Here is a 19,399-nt window from a genome sequence, read left to right as displayed (position 1 = left end):
GCTGCTGTGAATTTTACACCTCTCCCGCTTAGCGGAGAGTGGGGTGTGGTATAGGACATCTCCCCGAACGCGTGGGTATGTCCAGATAGTTGCCTTGCGGAGCCGTCTTTTGTCCAGTGTCCACTTTATAAAGTCCATGCACTCCAGTGAATAGCATTTATCCATTTAGATAACTTTATTATTATTATTATAAGGATATTATAAGGATTTAATTACTTATTCTTACACAGAAACATAATGTGTGTCTTATAGCATCATATAGCATCATTTAAATGCTTAATTTGTAGTTTTAATGTGCAAATTAAACTTTTTTTCAATACTCTAGAGGGTACTCTTATTTTGAAGAGATCGTCCACCGGAAGTCTTAAATTAGCTCACTAGATTAGCTCACTAGACGCTGCCAGTCTGATGAGCGCACACGCATTTCGCAATTCGCACATTTTTTTGTGCACATTTTTTGTGCATTCCAAACTCCACTGAAAAGGGTTTGACAAAATGAAACCATTCTATCGAATTTTTATGTTTGGGGCATTGGCGAGCAGCTGCAGTGGAGTGCTTGCGATGGTATTGTACTATTTTTTATTGACAACGGTAATATAATTCATTATGTCTTGTATAGGCCTATAGTTATAGTAAGTAGGTTAAGATGTATCTGGTCGTTTCATAGATGTAGCTATTGTTTTATTTAATTTTAACCTCTGTTATTATTAGTTAATAATGTATACTGTACCGTTGCGTACCGTTACATCCCCGGCGTCAGTCTCCACAATATAGCCCTAAAACCACCATAAAACGCCTAATCCGTGTTCTCACCTTTGATGTTTTATTTATTTATTATTCAATTATTTTCTTTTTAGTAATTATTTGGTAATGTTACTTTACTCCAGGGACATTTGGTCAATGTATAACTTCTTCCTTCAGTGGAAGGAAATGCAGGTCTTCTCTGATAATGTTCTCAAGCTTGCACATGCACGATAACAAATGTCAAGTTTGTTTATGTTGTCAGTGTGCAGACTGGAGCTTATCTCATTTAACCACAGCCATTCCTGAGTAGTTTACTTGAATATCATCATGGCAAAATTGTGTGACAATTTTGAATTAATGAGGGAGCTTGTTTCTTCTGTGTCCCTGCAGCATTTCGCCACATCAAATTTATAACTATAGTTATAGTTAATAATAATAATAATAATAATAATATATTATTATTATTATTATTATTATAAAATTGGCTGTGCTGTGTTTACCAATGGGAATATAATTATTTAGCATTTTTGCAGTGTGCAGAGTTATAGATTGATTTATTGAGGTGAGGTGTGTACGTAATTGAAAATAATCCATCCTAAATCAGATTAGATTATTACCCTATCAGGCTATCACTAGCCATGTTGAGTAAGGCTCTGACTAGTAGGCCTACTGCCTCAGCTCAAATGCAAGCACTCCCACTGGCATCTCGGTAGGTTGGTTCACTGTGAGAAAACTGGTATGGAATTCTGTTGCCATTTTACATCTAGTGTAGACACAGACACAGTCAGCAAATTCTTACTGACAACTGTAATATATTAAGAATTGAAATATGGTATTATTTCAATACCATTTAGTTATCAATGTGGAAAGGGAGAACGCCACCCCAGCCAGTCTATACACTCAGGCATGTTGCCTAACTGTATACAGGATCAGCAGTAATACTCACATGACATATGGCTTAGTACTTTGTTAAAGAACACTTGTGCAATGATAGGTCATGCAGGAAAAAGTGTGATCTGAGACCTTACAGTTACAGTGTAACAGTTACAGTGAAAATTATGCAAATAGATGATCCTGTAACTGTTACAGGATCATCTATTTGCATAATTTTCGTCCCTGTTGTTCTTCATAGGAAAAAGACTCAGACATAACATTGATTTTCCTTTCCACAAGAGTATGCCCCTGGTAGTGTACAGTAGGTGAGTAGGGCATAATATATATGTTGTCCCCTAGTAGTGTGTATGGTAATGGTTATGGTATTATGTTGTTTAACCACCCTAGCGTCCCGAATCTACAAAAAGAGGCAAACATAACCAATACACAAGCTCACAACATGAGCTATATTAAATATAAAAATAAAATATATTTGGTGTGTAGAGGGAGAAAAGGAAGTATAGTATAGCCAAGTATCCCTGGGGGACCCTGGCCAACAGAGTATACAGTTTAAGTTGAAAAATGACATAGTGGGTTACTTCAGGCATAATGTTTGACTGATGTAACCTTTAGTATGTTAGAGCAGCAGACGGCAGTATATGATGTAATGCATTGCCTGACTATGTCTCACGCCTCTAAGAGAAGATAACCACATGCTCGTCATGCAGCCTGTGGAAAATGTTGTGGACTGTGGACCACTGCAGACGTGTGATTGATCAAGCCACAGTCCACTTATCTGTCATGTTAATCATCACCTGAGCCTCATAAATAGTCACTCAAATATGTGCCTTTTGTAGCAGCGAGAGTCAGTAGTGGTTATTATAGGACTGTGGACAGCTGGTGAAATCACTCAGGGTTTGGAGATACCACTTTCTGCCTTCTCAGTGGGCCTTACTGAAAGGCAGTCATGGGTCTGCTAGGGCCCACCATTCTCTTTGCGGTCTTGTTGCAGACTATGGTAAGACCAGCTGAACTTGTAATTAATCAAATATCTAAGCTACATTTTCTGCATGAAGCTGATCATTGTGATAGGGCTGGGGTTTTCAACAGGTGGTCTGTGAAAGGTATTGCATTAGCTCTGGTCCATAGCCCTAATGCCCTTTGCTGCCATTGCATCAAGGCTCTGCCACTCTTTGCTTCTAGCCCTCGCATTAAATGCAGACTAGCCTCTCCTCTGTAGCTGAAATTACGTTTGACCTACTCACCAATACAAAGGCGGTTTGTGTAATTAGAAAGCCTACTTTCCTTAGTGGATGCAATCTGAGCCCCCCACCACACGTAGAAAATGATTGTAAGAGGGGATTGTATTTCCACCGGGAAGAAAATACTTTTAGTTACTCCACTGCGCCCTCTACCGATATTGCCAAGAGATTTGATTTTCCTTCCGGAGAAAATAAATGTGGTGGGGGGCTAAGAGTGCGTCCACTAAGGAAAGTAGGCTTTCTAATTACACAAACCGCCTTTGTATTGGTGAGTAGGTAAAACGTTTTTTTATATTTACGCTACAGACGAGAGGCTGGTCTGCATTTATGCGAGCGTAGGAAGAGAACAGTTCCATAGCTCTAATGAAGGCATTAAAGCTATGGACCAGAGGTAGTATTTCATGAGGTCCATGACCATGCATTTACTAATGTAGCAAAGTGATGATTTTGTATTTTCTTCCAAGGAACAGTGCACTAAACATTTGTGCACAGTTCCGTGGAAGTGCGTCAATGTTGTCAGTTACTGGAAAGTCTGAGGTTAAGAAATTCCACAGAAAAGGGAGTTAGAATCTTAAGAATGGTAAGTGTAGAAGCTTGCCTGATTGAGTCATCATTATTAGGAAGGAAATGTGCCCATATAAACAATAATCACACAGTCATCCTGTGTCTGCAATATCAGTACTGTATATCAGTTAATCTGAGTTTAATGGAAGGTTGGATAAAGTAAGAGAATGGAATAAGGTTAACCGTGGGATAGGAATAGATCAGTTGTTCTAATATATATATATCTTTTGGCTCTGCACCACTTAATTTCAATTAATTAGCTATTAATTCAAACATTTTCTTACATTTGATGGACTTTTGAAATACTGTATTATTTAAGCATACCGGTATTTTAATACATTTAACGAAGGCATTTTATTTATTTATATTTTAAAGATATATTTAGTGATTTAAGGAGTTCCTCTCTGTCCCCAGTTAACCCCTGGGGTTAAAAAACCTTAGGTTTCGGTTTTGGCTAGGGTTAGCCAGCCTTCATCCAATCAGGATGAGAGGGGCCTTCCTCCAATCATGATCGAGTGGGGGCGGGCCTTGGTGCATGTGCTGTTGGCCTGTTGTGTGTCCCTCCACTGTAGAACGTGTGCATGTGCACATCTTGTTTAATAGAGGGTATGCACGTGCATCATGGGGTGGACCAGGGGGGTTTAATACTGGGGTGGACCAGGGGGGTTTCCAAATCCCTCAAATGGCTGAATGCTACTTTAAAACATTTCCCCATGGACCACCTGTGGGCCTATTATCCTAGCCTGGTTAATAAACCAGACCGAATCAGCCGTTGGCAAAAATAAATTGCCTGCCGGCGGATTACGGTCTGGAGAGGCTCAATTGTACGCCCATTTCCTACACCAGAGAAATGGGGCGGCCAATCGGGACACGGTATGCAATAATATTGCATACCGTGTCCCGATTGGCCGCCCCATTTCATTGAAAGTTGAAAGTCACTGTACCAAAGCCCGCCCATATTATGGGCGGGCTTTGGTACAGTGACTTTCAATGCTTGAGACCTTTGACTGACAGTAGCTCTGACCAATTGCGTCAAAGAGAAAATGTTTCAACCCGCTCCCCTGGAAATGAAATCCAAGCTGAGCCTCCCCAGACTAATATCCCGCGGTCCGTGCGATATTAGTCTGGTTTATTAACCAGGCTACTATTATCCCATGGAACACTAGCAGTCTGTGGACCATCAGTAGTATGTAGAGACATGGGATGCATTTCTCACAACACAACAGTGTCAAGGTGGTGGTCCCTGCTTCACAATCAGTTGAGAATCCCTGTTATATGGGATCAGAGTGAATTATGTGAATGCGTGCCATCACTGCCTACATTTTTTAACTTGTTTTTATTGGCTGGAATTCGTTTTTTTTAAATTCAGTTTATTGAGTTTTGGGGATCTTTTTCTTACAGACTCAGCAGGTCATATAGGCATGTATTAAAGCAAATAATCAATGTATCTCAAAATAGTCATTCAGCGGGTAACAGGATAAATAAAAAAACAGTAAAAAAAGTAATTATAATTGAATAACTAATAAACAGAGTAAAAAACAACAGCAAAAACTAAAGCAAACAACACACACACACACACTGACGCACGCACGCACGCACGCACGCACACACACACACACACACACACACACACACACACACACACACACACACACACACACACACACACACACACACACACACACACACACACACAGTATGTTGTAGAGATGAAATACATGGAAATGCGTTTAAGGTGAACCTTCATACGAAACTTCGGATGCAGAGATAAGCGCAAAGATTTTGGCTCACATCTTGCATTGCATAATAAGCTATTCACTGTGCAGCAAATATGTGGACATTGGCATGTGTCCATCTGCACGTACACAGACAGATCTTCATCATTAGGAAGACGTCCTAACACGTTGCAACAACTAACTCCCCCAAAGTTGTTGTGAAACTCTCCTCTTGTTTTTCTCTTATCTCCCTTTCTATGTTCTGTCTCCTACACAGAGTAACCCAACAGAGGAATGGAAGAGAGCCACATCTATTTATGACTTCTCAGCCACCGATATTGATGGCAACGTAGTACCCCTAGAAAAATACAGGTTAGTTATATGGCTGTTAATAGATAGAATATTAATATCAGTATAATAGACAGTGGGTCATTTGCAATATACTGTACAGTAAACGTGAGATAGTTACAGTATGTGTTGATTTAAAATTCCTCATTGGCAGTTGTAGATGATGTTTCTTTTGTAATATGCAACCACTACTGAAGAATGTGTTCACTTTAATCATCTATTTATAAAATAAACTTTAATACACCAAATCAAATCAATCAATCTACTGTATAGTTAAAGTATGTTGATTCAAAATTCCTCATCAACAGTTGTATATGGTGTACTACAGTATTAGGACCCATACTGTATGTCTTTACAATTCTATATGCACAGTCCTGTACAGTTAATTCCTCATCAACAGTTGTATATGGTGTGCTACAGTATTAGGACCCATACTGTATGTCTTTACAATTCTATATGCACAGTCCCGTACAGTACTGTATGTGTCTGACTTGTTTTCAGGGGGAATGTTGTCATCATCACCAACGTTGCCTCTAAATGAGGTAAAACCCCAGTAAACTACTCTCAGTTTGCGGAGATGCACGCTAAGTACGCTGAGAGAGGTTTAAGCATCCTGGCCTTCCCCTCTAACCAATTTGGGAAGCAGGTAGGTTACATCTGAATTGCTTGCCATATACAGAGGACCATGCATACACTTATCGATATAGCAATTATAACAGTGCACAACATAGATGTTTATTGATTATTCCAGCACCAGCATAATTCTAGTGCCTAGAAGAATAAATAAAATGTACATGAAAAGTTAACCATCAAAGATAAATGTCTAACACAAGTGACAAGTGGTTACATTTAGTGTGGGTACATGATCAATCAGCACCTGAATAATACAATAAGTATTTTGTTTTACTTCCCAGGAACCTGGCACTGAGGCCCAGATCAAGGCATTTGCTAAGTCCTACAATGCTGACTTTCCTATGTTCAGTAAGATTGATGTAAATGGGGACGATGCCCACCCTTTGTGGAAGTGGCTAAAGGATCAACCCAACGGGAGAGGCTTCCTGGGAAAGTAAGTTGTACTGTATGGTCATGAGCAAGTCAACGAGTGAACACTGGGAGACGACAATGTTGTTTATACAATTTCTCCCATTCCTCCTCTGTCATATCAAAGTTCCCCTCCCTTCTAGAGTCTAGTTCTAGAATTATACCATAGCATGATTCCGAGTTATAACATCTATAAACACTTTTAATATTCCTGAATTGACCTTATCTATGTTGTCATTTCTATCAATTTGTTCAATTATTTGATGGCACACTTAGTATGTAAGTATCTATACAAATACTTGGTTACTTTACACCACTGCCCCTTTGTTGATAAGTTAGACCAATAAACCCCGCCCTCCCTGTTCCAAAGGGTTAGGGTCCCCCACCATAACCTGTATATCCCTCTCACTCTCCTTCCATCTGGAGTATGATGGATTGCACAGATAAGCCAGTGGTTTTGCCACTGGCTTAATGCCTTGTAATGCAAAGCCAATCCTCCTTTATCATTAGATGCAGAGTCTTATAGTTGATTCTAGTTTTCTTCCCCTGACATACCTTCATGTAATTCAGTATTGAGCAAACTGTTAATTGCACTTCCTGAAGGACAGATTAAATAATAATATTATCCCTCCCGGTCGCGGCCATCACAAAACTCTGATGCTAGTCTTCAAAGCAACCAAAGGTTGCCATATCTTGCAAGTCTGATCAGACCCTATAAACCCTACTGCGTGCTCAGATCAGCCAACGAAGGGAAGCTGGAAGTACCTTCACTGAAAACGCAGTGACAATGCTCCACACGTCCCAAACGCTTCTCCCTTCTGGCTCAAAAACTATGGAATGCACTTCCCATTGCAATTAGAACTGCAGACTCACACCCAATCTTCCGCCGTCGTCTGAAAACCCACCTCTTCAGACTCCATCTTAGCCCGTAGCACTTGCCGTAGCACTTTCCCTAGCCTCAGTGACCTTACAGGCGTATGCAAAGGCTAAACTTAAGTAACTTAGATTTTAGGTAGACATAGCACTCTATAGTGTATACGTATAGTTTCATTATATAGATATTCCACTGTTCTTAGCTTACATAAGATTCATGATGACTATTTTATGTATTTAATGTTTTTGTTCTTGTAGCCAGTGTGGTTGGTATAATCTTCTCACATGTTATTTCTTTCACCCCTGCAGCAGTATCAAGTGGAATTTCACCAAGGCAAGTACAGAATTTATGTTCAGTCACTCTTAAATATTTGAGTTCACATGGCAATAGCAATGGTATACCTTTCCTGTACAGAGAAATTCAATACATGTGCAATGTAACCGCAATGTTACTGTAAGGCAAATAATTGTAATTGTTTTGAATATAGTTAATAGTTATAGAAGGCTACTCATATGATAATACCCATACAGAAAGTAAACGCTATTTACACATTGACAAGATGAGCAATTTGTAGAAACTCATTATTTATTTATGTAAATTTAATGATCTAATATCCCGTTGACTCTCTGTTTTTAGTTTCTCATCAATAGAGAAGGCCAAGTGATGAAGAGATATGGACCAATGGATGATCCCAGTGTATGTATAAAATAACCTCCTTGTTTGATCTAATGCTGAGTGGAATAACTGGACTACAGTAGTCATTTAAATGCTGCAATACCATCGTAGATGTGTGTGTTATTGTCTTAGACTTAAGCTTGGAGGGACACTATCAACATTACCTATTTGTTGTAGGGCTTGTGTGACTTTCGAATGCCACCGAAGTTGTGCACAAAGGTTAACTCCAGTGACTGAGTCATGTAAAATCGGTGAATGTGGCTTGGTTTTTAGCACCTACTCTCAGTGATTGTGTGGCGTGTTGTCTTTGCTATACGCTATATGCTATACAGTAATATACACTGACACGAAACAAGACAGGAACGCCCAAAAACGTCACATCCGTTTTTTTACCCTGGGCAGAATTTTCTATGGCTGCCAATGCAACTTTTTCCAATCCTTAATCACATACGGACAAACATCTATGCCGATAATATCTAACTTGCGGAGGTAACGTGCCTTGTCCACGGGCAACAGATCTTTCAACGTATGGCATTGCAAATACGTTTGATAATCGCTACTCTGCGCAATATTGTTTTGGAAATGCCGCAAATTGCATTGCAGTGAACGAGAGCAAATCACAACTTACCCTGGGGGTGGTGACTCCGCCCTGAATACGCGTTTTCGTGTCAGTGTATAGTAATATGTCCGTGCCAGGCCAAAGTTTGGCATTGAAATGCACCACAGGTTGTTCTATGATGATCATCAACATTTAAATGAAATGCACATCAAAAGCTTTATATTGTCCCTTTCCTTCCAAATAGGCCATCCCACCCAAACTTGCATTAGAAAAACAAAAAGCCAGACGGCAGAGGATTAAATGCAAACAAACTCTTAACACGTAGTCATACTCTGAGAGTTAGTACAGATCATTCGAACATTTCTGTTAAAGTGGGATAGCGAAAGTAAAAAGTAAAGTAAAGCAATGACATTGAGATTGGTGGTCTTCTTTGTAACTAGTAAAAATGTAATGCGACATCAAATATCTAAAAACTAACTACAACAGAACATGTATCTACCGGTAATAGTATTAACTTTAGGTAGTGTAATTGATTCTGTTTATTAAAGGGCTGGAGAGACAGGGAGACCCGTGCTACTGAACAAACAATTTATAACGATGAGTAATCAGAATATAGAGCTATTTAATTTATATTTTAACACTTGCCCTACCTTTTAATGTAGGCTACTTGTGTGTATTACAATGCTTTGAGTGGGAGATGTGTAATGGATTTCCTTCTGCTGTTTCTTGCTTTTCAGGTGGTGGAGAGGGACCTTCCCAACTATCTTTAAATCCATACTGACTGACTGATGCTTAACTTATTGATTCCAAATGCCATCATCCCTTCCTCCTCTACCTCTCCAAGTACCAGTGGCTATGATTGGGTCCACCCCAGACCAGTGACGGTATGTCCGTAAACCCGCTTGGCGGATGGGACACACCTGATGTAAATGGCGTGCAAACCTTCTGGAAGGACTCCAACACTTTATCCATTTAGTACACAAGAGAGAGAGAGAGAGAGAGAGAGGATTAATCCCTAAACTCATTAGTAACTCTTATGACACAATAATCAGTTAAATTGTAGCATCATTTTATAATAAAAACGACTAAGATTTTGTTCTAATGTTAATGTTGTCTCTTGCGTAATTTATTTTTAGCTGGAAGCACATTTTTCTAGTGTTTTGTATGAATGAATATTGATATGCATTGATATTAGGTCAGAGGTAGGTTTATGTTCTGTGATATGATAAATTAGATAATTATATTGATAATTCTTTTAGATTCAGGCAATCAGCAAATAATCGCTTCCAGTGGAAATTTAAGATGACAAAATTGTACTACAGTGCCCTCTATTGGAAATGGCTACTAATGGCATCTATATCTGACTATAAATGCACCAAGTCTCTGTACCTGTACTGTACATCTGTAATCCACGTAACTCGAGAACTGTTCGCCCCACCGACTTCAAATTTGACACACGTGTTCCACACCCCCACAGGGAGTGCAGTGCCCGGTTTCGAGTCGTCGGACCCACGGTTGTCCAGAACCGCCACAAAGGGCCTCTGCCGGGACACAAAAGGCCTCTGCTCGAGCCAGATTCCATATTTGGGCATGTCTGACCAAGAACAGTTTTGACATAATTCTGACGTCTGCATAGACTCCATATTTGGGCATGCCTGACAAAGAACTCCATATGGGCATAATATCTGGGTGGGACCTATGGGTGGGACATGCATTTCCAACTTGCATCGTTCCAAGTAGGCCAGTGCCCAACGGGCACCGCTGTAGAGGCCCCACGGGCACCGCTCTAGTATCTATAAATGCACCATGTCTCTGTACGTGTGTACGTCTGTAATCCACATAACTCGAGAACCCTTTTCCCCACCGACTTCAAATTTGACACACAGGGACAGGGAGTGCAGTGCAGGCATTGAGCTGAACCGGCACAAAAGCCTCTGCCCAGGCTCCGGACAGGGCCAATTGATCACACCTGATCACCCCTGGATCTCCATATAGGCCTGTTCTGACATCACAATGATGACACATATTTGGGCATGCCGCATGCCTGACAAAGAACTCATAAAAGGGACACAGACGTAATAACTGGGTGGGGGGCATTTCCAATGGGCACCGCTCTAGTCGATACAAAGACAGCCACAATCACCATGCTTGTATTAATATTATTGATCTACAGTCAGCCACTGAATGAATACTTGATGCATGCAGCATGGTCCAAGTCTTGTTTGTACTTGAAATAATTGAGTCTTATCAGTACAGTCAGCACTTTCAGCGCACGTTACATAAAGAAAATGTTTTATTAATCGAAGATTTGCCACATAAATGGCAACATAAACTTTTTTTGTAATAAATTATCAGCGGGGAGCAGGCTCCAATTATCAGCTCATATCAGATTTATCCCTCGATCTTAATCGGGTGAGTTTTCTGTGAAAATATAAATCAATGCCTATTTTGAAGTTTGATTGATTGATTGATTGAAATATTTATTAACAGTTTGTAGAATTTACAGTACATTTTAAGCACAAACTCAATACAAAGACTGTCAACTGTGAGTGGACGACCCAATTAAGCATTACACTTGTTTACAACAGGGTCCACATTGTTCAATTCATCAAACGTCAAAATTACAATCAAAATTCAGATTAATCTAATGTATCCTTGCAGACACGGAAAGGTCCATTTAGTTACATTTTGTACACTCAGACTTTAAGTAATTGATTTACACACTGACTGATTGAATTTAGTTACGTTGTAGTTGTACGTAGACTACTACTTGTATTCAAAGCATAGAATAGACAATGGATCAAATCAAATGACTGCAGTTACAGCAGAATTGGCTAGATGGCACCATAATGCCCGACACACGGGCAAGCTGCTGCCTGCTGTGTGCACTGTGCACTGTGCGTGCATACCGTATTTGTAATAGTGGCAGCAGTGTAGTCGTGAGGAGGAGCAGGCAGCAGCCAGTCAGTAGTACATAGTACTGCTGTTGTCCTGGTCCACCGCACGGATGAGAGGACCGTAAGGGATTAACACCGAGAGAGAGAGAGAGAGAGAGAGAGCAATTTCTTATTTTGATTTTTGCATCATATGGTTTGTACGGCGCGCGACACGTTCAACATCTCCCGGAATCATCCACATTAAGCTGCGGGTCTTTCTGTCGGGGGGCTCGCCCTTTCTCTGGGAGTCTGAATGGAAGCAGCAGCCGAGGGAGCGGTGGGGCTGTCCAGCGAGGCCAGGGATGGGAGCTCGTTATCCGGGGCTTCAGCTTCAGCATCCGAGGATGCGGACACGGTCGTTGGAGTTAGCTATGGGATGGACGCCGGAGACATGGGTAGGCCTACTCATTTTTTGTCTGTTTTAATAATAAATCCCAAATGTCATATTTATTTTTTATACGTGTTCGGAGTTCCATACGTGGTTGTGTTGTGATGGTTGACGACCAAGCCCGAGAGTCCAGAGCAGCAGAGCAGAGTCATCTTTGCTAGCAGCTAGTGCTAGCTGAGTTAGCTGGATAGATGTGGGAAGCAAGAAGGTAGGTGAACTATCAAGGTGATGGCCAATCAGTCATCATGGAAGACACGGACTCGACGCTCAGTATAATGTGGTGTTTTTGTACCTGTTATTTGGCTGCTAGTCGGTCAAAGTCATCTAGTTGTCAACTGTCTGGAATCTGGATCCTCTATGATCTGGGATATAACTCAATATTGCTTCATTTGCCTGCCTGCTCAGTGAAGTGTGTCTTGTCTTGTTTGGGATGCTGGTGTCAGTGATAGTAGGCTATAGTACTATGAATGGCATGTCCATGTGTAGCCCCATATGTGCCCTCTCCCTACGCTCATTCTGTAGCTCTACAGAATGAACGTAGTGCTGAGGGAACATACTGGGGCTAGTCCGTGTGATGCTGGGGGAGGACAGCTGTGCTAGCCTGAACATCTGCATCTTCCATGAACTATAGAAAGGATCCACTTCGTTCCTGCATCTGAGGCTCCATCCAATCAGAATATAACTATACTGTCACATCACATGTAAACAGGGTGTTGGTGGAATTATTTTATTATGCAAGCTCTCAATAGTTGCAGTTACAGGAAGGGTTAGAATAAGGAAAGAGAATAGAGAAGTCAAATAACAAGAAGGTAGAGTCGTTTTCAAGTTTTTCAAGTTGATAATGTGCATGATTTAAAAAGAGCAGGTGGAAAACCGGTGGTTGATGGTTAAAGAAAGGGATCAGGGTCTACAAGTGAAAGGATCAGAGTCTACAAGTGGACTGAGAAAGGGTGTTTGACTTGATTTGATAAATTCATGATACAATTCACCAAAGTGCATAGTACACTACAATTATCAGGATTGCACAAAAAATCTGAGGACGTAATTCCATTGTGATCCAAATAATTAATTGCAGCATAGGTATGGTATCTCACTCATAAAACATCTGTTAACTAAAATCACTGCAATGATAACATTCACAACAGAGAACATCATAAAATCAGTATACAAAAGACAAATAAACTAATAAATAGACATAACATAAAAAACATCTCAGCCCTACCAACAAGATCTAGTGTACAATATGTTCTAAACCTTTCTTCACATGCTCTGTTCGTTGTGAAATTAACCACATTGCTTGGGTGTTGAATGAAGCTGTTTATTATCTACTTTAGAAACATCTAGGCCCATTGTGTAGACATTTGCGTACTTGTACAATCTGAGAACCCATCTGGGTAAAAAAATAATCACACCCGTGTGAAGTGAGGGGTGCCCTTGTCGTCGTACGGATTTTCGTCATATTTGGCAGAGATTTGACCTAATTTCTCCTTTCATTGTCAATGGCAAATATGAGACGTGTGGGGACAAGATTTACCTGCTATTCCTGATTCCTATAATAAAATTGACGGGAGCTTAAAGAACGGTGTGCGGACTTCCTACCTTCTTCCTGTATGTATATTTTTGTCCTGCACCCGTCAGACTTTTTGAGATGTGCGTGCTTCCCGTCAGGACAAGATTTACGTCATATTTGGCAGACATTTGACCCATTTTCTCCTTTCATTGTTAATGGCAAATATTTGACATGTGGGGACAATAGGAGGGGCTAGTGCCCCTCAAAAAATAAAATAAAAAAGAGGGGCAAAAAGGTTCAGCACTCGACCCCTTCCTTAGTCAACTTCTGTGTTAATTTCCTACTAACAACAACATTCCATGTTTATTGTTTAGGGCAGTGGTGCACTGCTGACAGATTCTGCTGTTATCTGTCTTGAGAGATCAGTGGATGTGTGTGGCCGCGAATGCATATCCAGCCTTAACACGTGCACAATGCACATACTATATGACACAACCCACAACATACAGTACCTCACAACATTCATTGGACTGCTGAATGGGCCAAACGTCATTCACGCTATGCTTCAGCGGTCCTCTGAGCTGTTCATCAAGGTTGAGGGGTTTTCATCTTGTCCATGGTGACTAAACGCACTGACATTGACAAGAGAATCGAGGGGCGAATTGAACCAACCAGTACTTCAAGACAGAACAGCCAAGCGAACCAAAGAGCACGAGCAGAGAGGGTGACTAGTTCAGCTCAGCTGTGTCAGAAGGTGCCTTTGGCCGCCTGCCTGGCTGTGCCCTTTTCTAGTCAGTTAGCCTAGCTAAAGTGTGTCCCAGCTGCACCGGTTATGTCACAAATGTGTGCTACTGCTAACATATTGCACCCTTACCTCACATGCAATACATAGTAAATGGTGCATTTATAGCACTTTTATCCAAAGGTTTTACATGGATTGTGCATTACATTCACCCATTCAAGGACACTTCGACACTAACTCTATGGGAGCCCGGGATCGAACTGGGAACCTCACGGTTTTCCCATCCAGCCGTTCTACCCCCTGAGCCACTGCCACCCCTGCAATGGAAAATGTAGGCCTAACTGGAAAGAAACAATGAACTGATAATGATGATTATTATACTAATAAACTTTATTTACCGGTGTATATAGCTTTTCAAAAACAGGTTTAAAAACAAACAGGAAATCACTGAGAGCAGAAACTCCATTCCTTTTAGCTTAATGTCATTCTATAATAATGAGATAAAGATGGATTCTTCAGCATTCTCCTGCCCTGCCAAAGGTTTTCCAGTTTGTCTGCAGACATTTTGTGTTAGTTGTTTGTAAACAAAATTAACCCGTACAGTATTTTGTTTGACCTGACATGTCACATGCATATAGGCTTGCAGAACAGAGAAATATTAGGAAAAGAAGAAACGGCAACTGTACAGGCCTGTGTGTTCAGTGCGCTAGTATTATGGCCAACTCTGTAGTGTGCCATTTCATATACTGTAGGCTGTGTTTATCTAAATGAACACGTCTAGGATTCCAAACATATTATGCCTTTACCTACCAGCCCAGCCAGGTGTGCTTCTGTTCAGCTAAAGCAGAGGCAGAGCCTAAATTTAGTATACGCACACACACACATGCGCATCCGCACGCACACGCAGGGAGGAAGTGTATCCCCCTTGAGGGGACTTTAGGGGGCCGCTAGCTAATTCATTGATGGTATCTGTAACTCTGACGAATTGTGAATAAGGATCAAATGGACCCTTACGTTTGTGTACTTAACTGAACACATATCATTTTACAGTATAAATTGGGGTCCCAGTTATAATTAAATCCTCAACAGTATCATACAAACATTACATAAAGTAATCTGACATTTCTTTCTGGTTGATTGAAAAGGTATAGGCTGCCCAGGCCGTAGCGTAACGGTCTGGGCACCGGACTGGTGATCCAGTCGCGGTGTGCCGCGGGTTCGACTCCCGAACCCGACACGGCCTTTACCGCATGTCATCCCCCCATCTCTCTCCCGTTTCCTGTCAGCCTACTATCTGTCCCTTAAAAAATCAATAAAAGGCGTAAGCCGCAAAAAAATATCTTAAAAAAAAAAAGAAAAGGTATAGGCTGGAGCTCAAAGCTTATTTGTGCCTAATCGTTTTATTTTATTTTTTTAAACATATATTATAATATTTAGGTCTGTGGCCTAAATACATATGAAACTGGGGTCCTTGAAATTAAAAGGGTTTCGAATTACTGCCTTAATAAATAATGACTTAAGTTGCATCAAGTCTGTGAATTGGTAAATATTGAACCTGTTCTCTCCTCTCCCTTTTCCCTCATGACTATGAGTGACTCCCTGGACTCTGCCACTCGTTTGTCACTATCCCTCGGTCCTTATCGCTCCCTTCTTTCTCAGCTGCAGGCGAGTGGCTGTCTGAACTGCTGATGCAGGCACAAAGGGGGGGGGGGGACTGCCTGCTGCGTAATTTACAATTGATCCATCTGCTTCCTCTTTACACTCGTGCATGCACTCTTTATCTCGCTCCCTCTGGTTGTGCTGCTCTGGCTGGCACGTCAGTGGCACGATGTGCTTGACAGTGCTTGGACTTTGTCTGTTGGCATCATTTACGTACGTACTTTTGTGATGCAGTTCATTTTACGTTCAACCACTAATGTTTTACTGACAGTAAGACATTAGAAACACTAACTGAACTGAACAGTAAATGTCATCAGTTGATGACTGGTACAGTATGTAAAATGACAGCAAAGCCAATTAGTTCCCATTGGGCTTGGCCAGGTTCTTAAAATGTGTTTGTCTACTCTCTACACATGTCGGTTCACTATACTGTAGCTGTGCTAAAACAAATCTGTATTGCAATATATCAATATATGTACTCCTTTCTGATGGTCATACTACCAATTCAGTCTTGGCGATGTGCCTAAACGTCACACAGCAGTAAATGCAGTAAACATTTGAATAAGAGAATGTTTGCCTTGCCTTGCCTACCCAGCTGCCCTAATGCTTTCATTGTTGATCAGAACTGTAACCTCCTCTGCAGAGACATTTCTCCCGGGAATTAATGCTATTTTTAACCCCTTTTTTGGTACAATGGGAAAGGGGTCATTTCTGCCTTTGCCCTGACTTTGTACATGCAAAGGGCCATGGCATGGCTCTGTCATTCCTCATTGCCTGCTTTTCTGGTGTCAGCCAAGCATTAAGGCGCTACTGCTGTTTCTAATTAAAATGTGACACCAGTATGATCCAGTCACTTGAAGGCTTCATGAGGCCATATGTTGTCACAAATAACACTAAACACATAAAACATAGGCCTACGTAAAGCTAAAAGTCGTATACAGTATGTGTTTTGACTTTTGACAAGTCCTATTTGTTATCTTTTCTTAATGTTAGGCCTCATAATAATGCTGTGTTTTGACAAAAATATTTTTACAGTATTCTGGACAATGCTGCTGCTCAGACAGGCTCATAACATTAGACTGCTGTTGCCACTCGCTCCGCGTTGCAGCGTTGCAGAGTATGGGTTCAGACTTCCGTGCTGCGGCGTTTCAGAGTATGGGTTCAGACACCCATTGGCTTAGGAGTTAGGAGGCAGACAATCATGACTAGGTCGTTACTAGAACTAGAAAACTAGCGACCGTAAGCCAGGTTTACACCTGCAAAGCTGCGCGGACTTGGGCTGGTGTGTGTCTCCCTGATTGTTATTCAAGGGGTTTGATTCCACTGTCTGTTGGAGTGAATGACATCTTTGCAGAGTGGAAGAATGAAAGAGAGAGATGGTGGAGCCTGAATGTTTTTATTTTATTTTAATGATTCTGTGCGTTGAGAATGTAATGTCATTCATTCATGAACCACATTCACCCATGTGTCCATATTCTGGGCATGTTAACTTAAGTAAACATTTGGCAAAACAGTTGAATATTCTGCAAGAATTGACAAACATTCTGCAAAAATAGCAGATCTACAAGCTCACAACTCTTGTGAGATGTTGAGTTTATTGTTGGACCAGAGAGCAGACTAGGGTTCATTTATCGATTCTAGATGACTATGTAGCCTGCTGCATAGCATTTCTCTTGTAGTATGTCAAGTATGTTGCCACCCATTTGCCGCAACAAAATAAAGAAAAGAAAATAGGATATGCACCACCATTAGTGTATATACACTTTGCAGCGCAAACTATCGCCATTTCTCTCCAATCTCCCTGTCTCCACTGAGGCCAGGTCATGCGGTCCCAACAACACCTGTGGCAAACTGTAGGATGTGCTACATTACATTTATTATATGGTTCATATTATCCGCCTCTGGCCGTTTTACTCATACTGTCAGTGACTTCTCCCAGAAAGCGTTGTTCAGTGCTCTTTGTCTGTGGGCATTAATTTTATCTGAGCTGAGCAGAGCTGAAATTACTTATGTTTAACAGCATAGCCTCACACCAGAGAGGGCTCATGTCATTTGTGATTTCCAATGTTCTCCTCGTGTGTGGAGGCAACTGTATGCCTCAGGCTGTCACAAAAGCAGTGCTGTCAGTGTGACCGTCTACACTAGGCCTTGCTACTGGTGCCTCAAAAACATGTTGTGACCTTACTTACCGTGTGAGTCACGTTAGGGAAATATTATTGGTATTTATTGGGCTTGGCCTGCTTGTTTGGTCCCAACTTGCAGAGACTGGTCTGTGTTGACGGAGCTGTGGTTGTCTAAATGTTAGCCTTATTCGCTAAAGCCTATGCCTGAGGAGAAGGCAATGGAGCATTCTTCAGGATAATACTGTAAAGTTGCCCGAGGGCCAAGGCTCAGCTCAGCGATGCTTTTTGATGGTTTTTATTACTCCAAACTCCAGCTCCAGTGCAGATATTCTCAACGGAAAAAATCAAACAACAAAAATAATACTGGCCAAAACACAAAATAAATAACTCAAAAATACTTAACGCTCAACGAAGGAAAAAGGAAAAATAACAAACTGCACTAGGCTATGCCCAGGACATGGGCCCTAGCAGCTCTCTCACGGGTGTGTAAGCATGATGCCTGCCCGAGCCTAACTGACTAGCTCTGCCTGCAGTCTCCCCTTTATAGGAGAGGATCCTACCACCCACAGAGAAGCAATTAAATATACCCAGCTTATCTACAAGCTCCCAGTTATCAGCTGAACCTGAATCAGTAAACCCATACCTAGATGTTCTATTTTAGATTAACATCATATGGGGTTACATTCATTTCCCCAGATAATAGACATACTTTGATAAATGACATTGTGGAACACCCCTACTCCTCACCAGTACTTGGCACCTTCCCCCTCTTAAAGTGCCAGCACTGGAGAGGCCATACAACTACTGAGGTTACAATAAACACACAGGTTAATAAACTGAATGTTTTCCCTGTGTGTATCATTTCATTTGTACATCCTGTAAATGCATACATCAACAGTATTGACATTAATGATAGGACCTGTCTGCCCCACTACCCACAGTCTGTGTGGTGTGTGCGTGCGTGCGTGCAATGTCCTTAATGAGTGTGTGTGTGTGTGTATAGGGCACGGGCTGCCCCGTGACAAATACCAAAGGACAACCAGTGGTCATATTAAGTTAACCACTTAAACCTATACCTCCTTGACCAGGGTTCCCCAATGTTCTATAAAATAAAGAAAGCTTTTATTATATATAAAGGCAACGTTTCTGTCATGAACCTTCTACAGGCATGAGGCATCTCGGTGACAGGGCATGAATTAGGCCTCTCTGTAGTTAGATTACCTGGCTACTACTGAGTCACCTAACGTGAGGAGGTGCCTGTGCTGCTGTCAACAAGAACAAACCGCAGCAAGATCCAAATAGCCCATCTCCAGTTCTCCACCCTGCTTGTTCATGTCTTCATGCTGTTAACTCCTCCCTAGCTGCTTCCATAGAAACACTCTGTCT

General features: G+C 41.3%; 2 protein-coding genes across 4 annotated transcripts in view; both read left to right on the top strand.

Annotated features, from left to right (window-relative positions):
• Positions 1 to 388: 388 nt before the first annotated feature.
• On the top strand, positions 389 to 9,763 carry gpx4a (glutathione peroxidase 4a). 3 transcript variants are annotated; one of them, XM_083768120.1, is made up of 7 exons: positions 389 to 591; positions 5,436 to 5,530; positions 6,008 to 6,152; positions 6,421 to 6,572; positions 7,730 to 7,754; positions 8,058 to 8,117; positions 9,393 to 9,763. In XM_083768120.1, exons 1-7 carry the CDS (start codon positions 496 to 498, stop codon positions 9,423 to 9,425), a joined length of 606 nt encoding a protein of 201 aa, XP_083624246.1. In that variant the 5' UTR covers positions 389 to 495; the 3' UTR covers positions 9,426 to 9,763. The 3 variants fall into 3 exon arrangements, with proteins under 3 accessions (XP_083624246.1, XP_083624247.1, XP_083624248.1); XM_083768121.1 differs by having other exon boundaries at positions 390 to 564; XM_083768122.1 differs by lacking the exon at positions 389 to 591 and adding an exon at positions 2,475 to 2,635.
• Positions 9,764 to 11,580: 1,817 nt separating this feature from the next.
• pip5k1ca (phosphatidylinositol-4-phosphate 5-kinase, type I, gamma a) overlaps positions 11,581 to 19,399 on the top strand; it is a 50,152-nt gene continuing 42,333 nt past the window's right edge. The window contains exon 1 of the mRNA XM_083768119.1: positions 11,581 to 11,986. Within this exon, the coding sequence (XP_083624245.1) occupies positions 11,845 to 11,986 (142 nt within the window). The 5' untranslated portion in view covers positions 11,581 to 11,844. The remainder of the gene's footprint in view (positions 11,987 to 19,399) is intronic.

The sequence above is a fragment of the Protomyctophum parallelum genome (assembly GCF_964188405.1).
Source record: "Protomyctophum parallelum genome assembly, chromosome: 6".
NCBI classification, from domain to species: domain Eukaryota; kingdom Metazoa; phylum Chordata; class Actinopteri; order Myctophiformes; family Myctophidae; genus Protomyctophum; species Protomyctophum parallelum.
The sequence above is the reverse complement of the archived record's forward strand: the minus strand, read 5'-3'. Positions and strand labels throughout refer to the sequence as shown.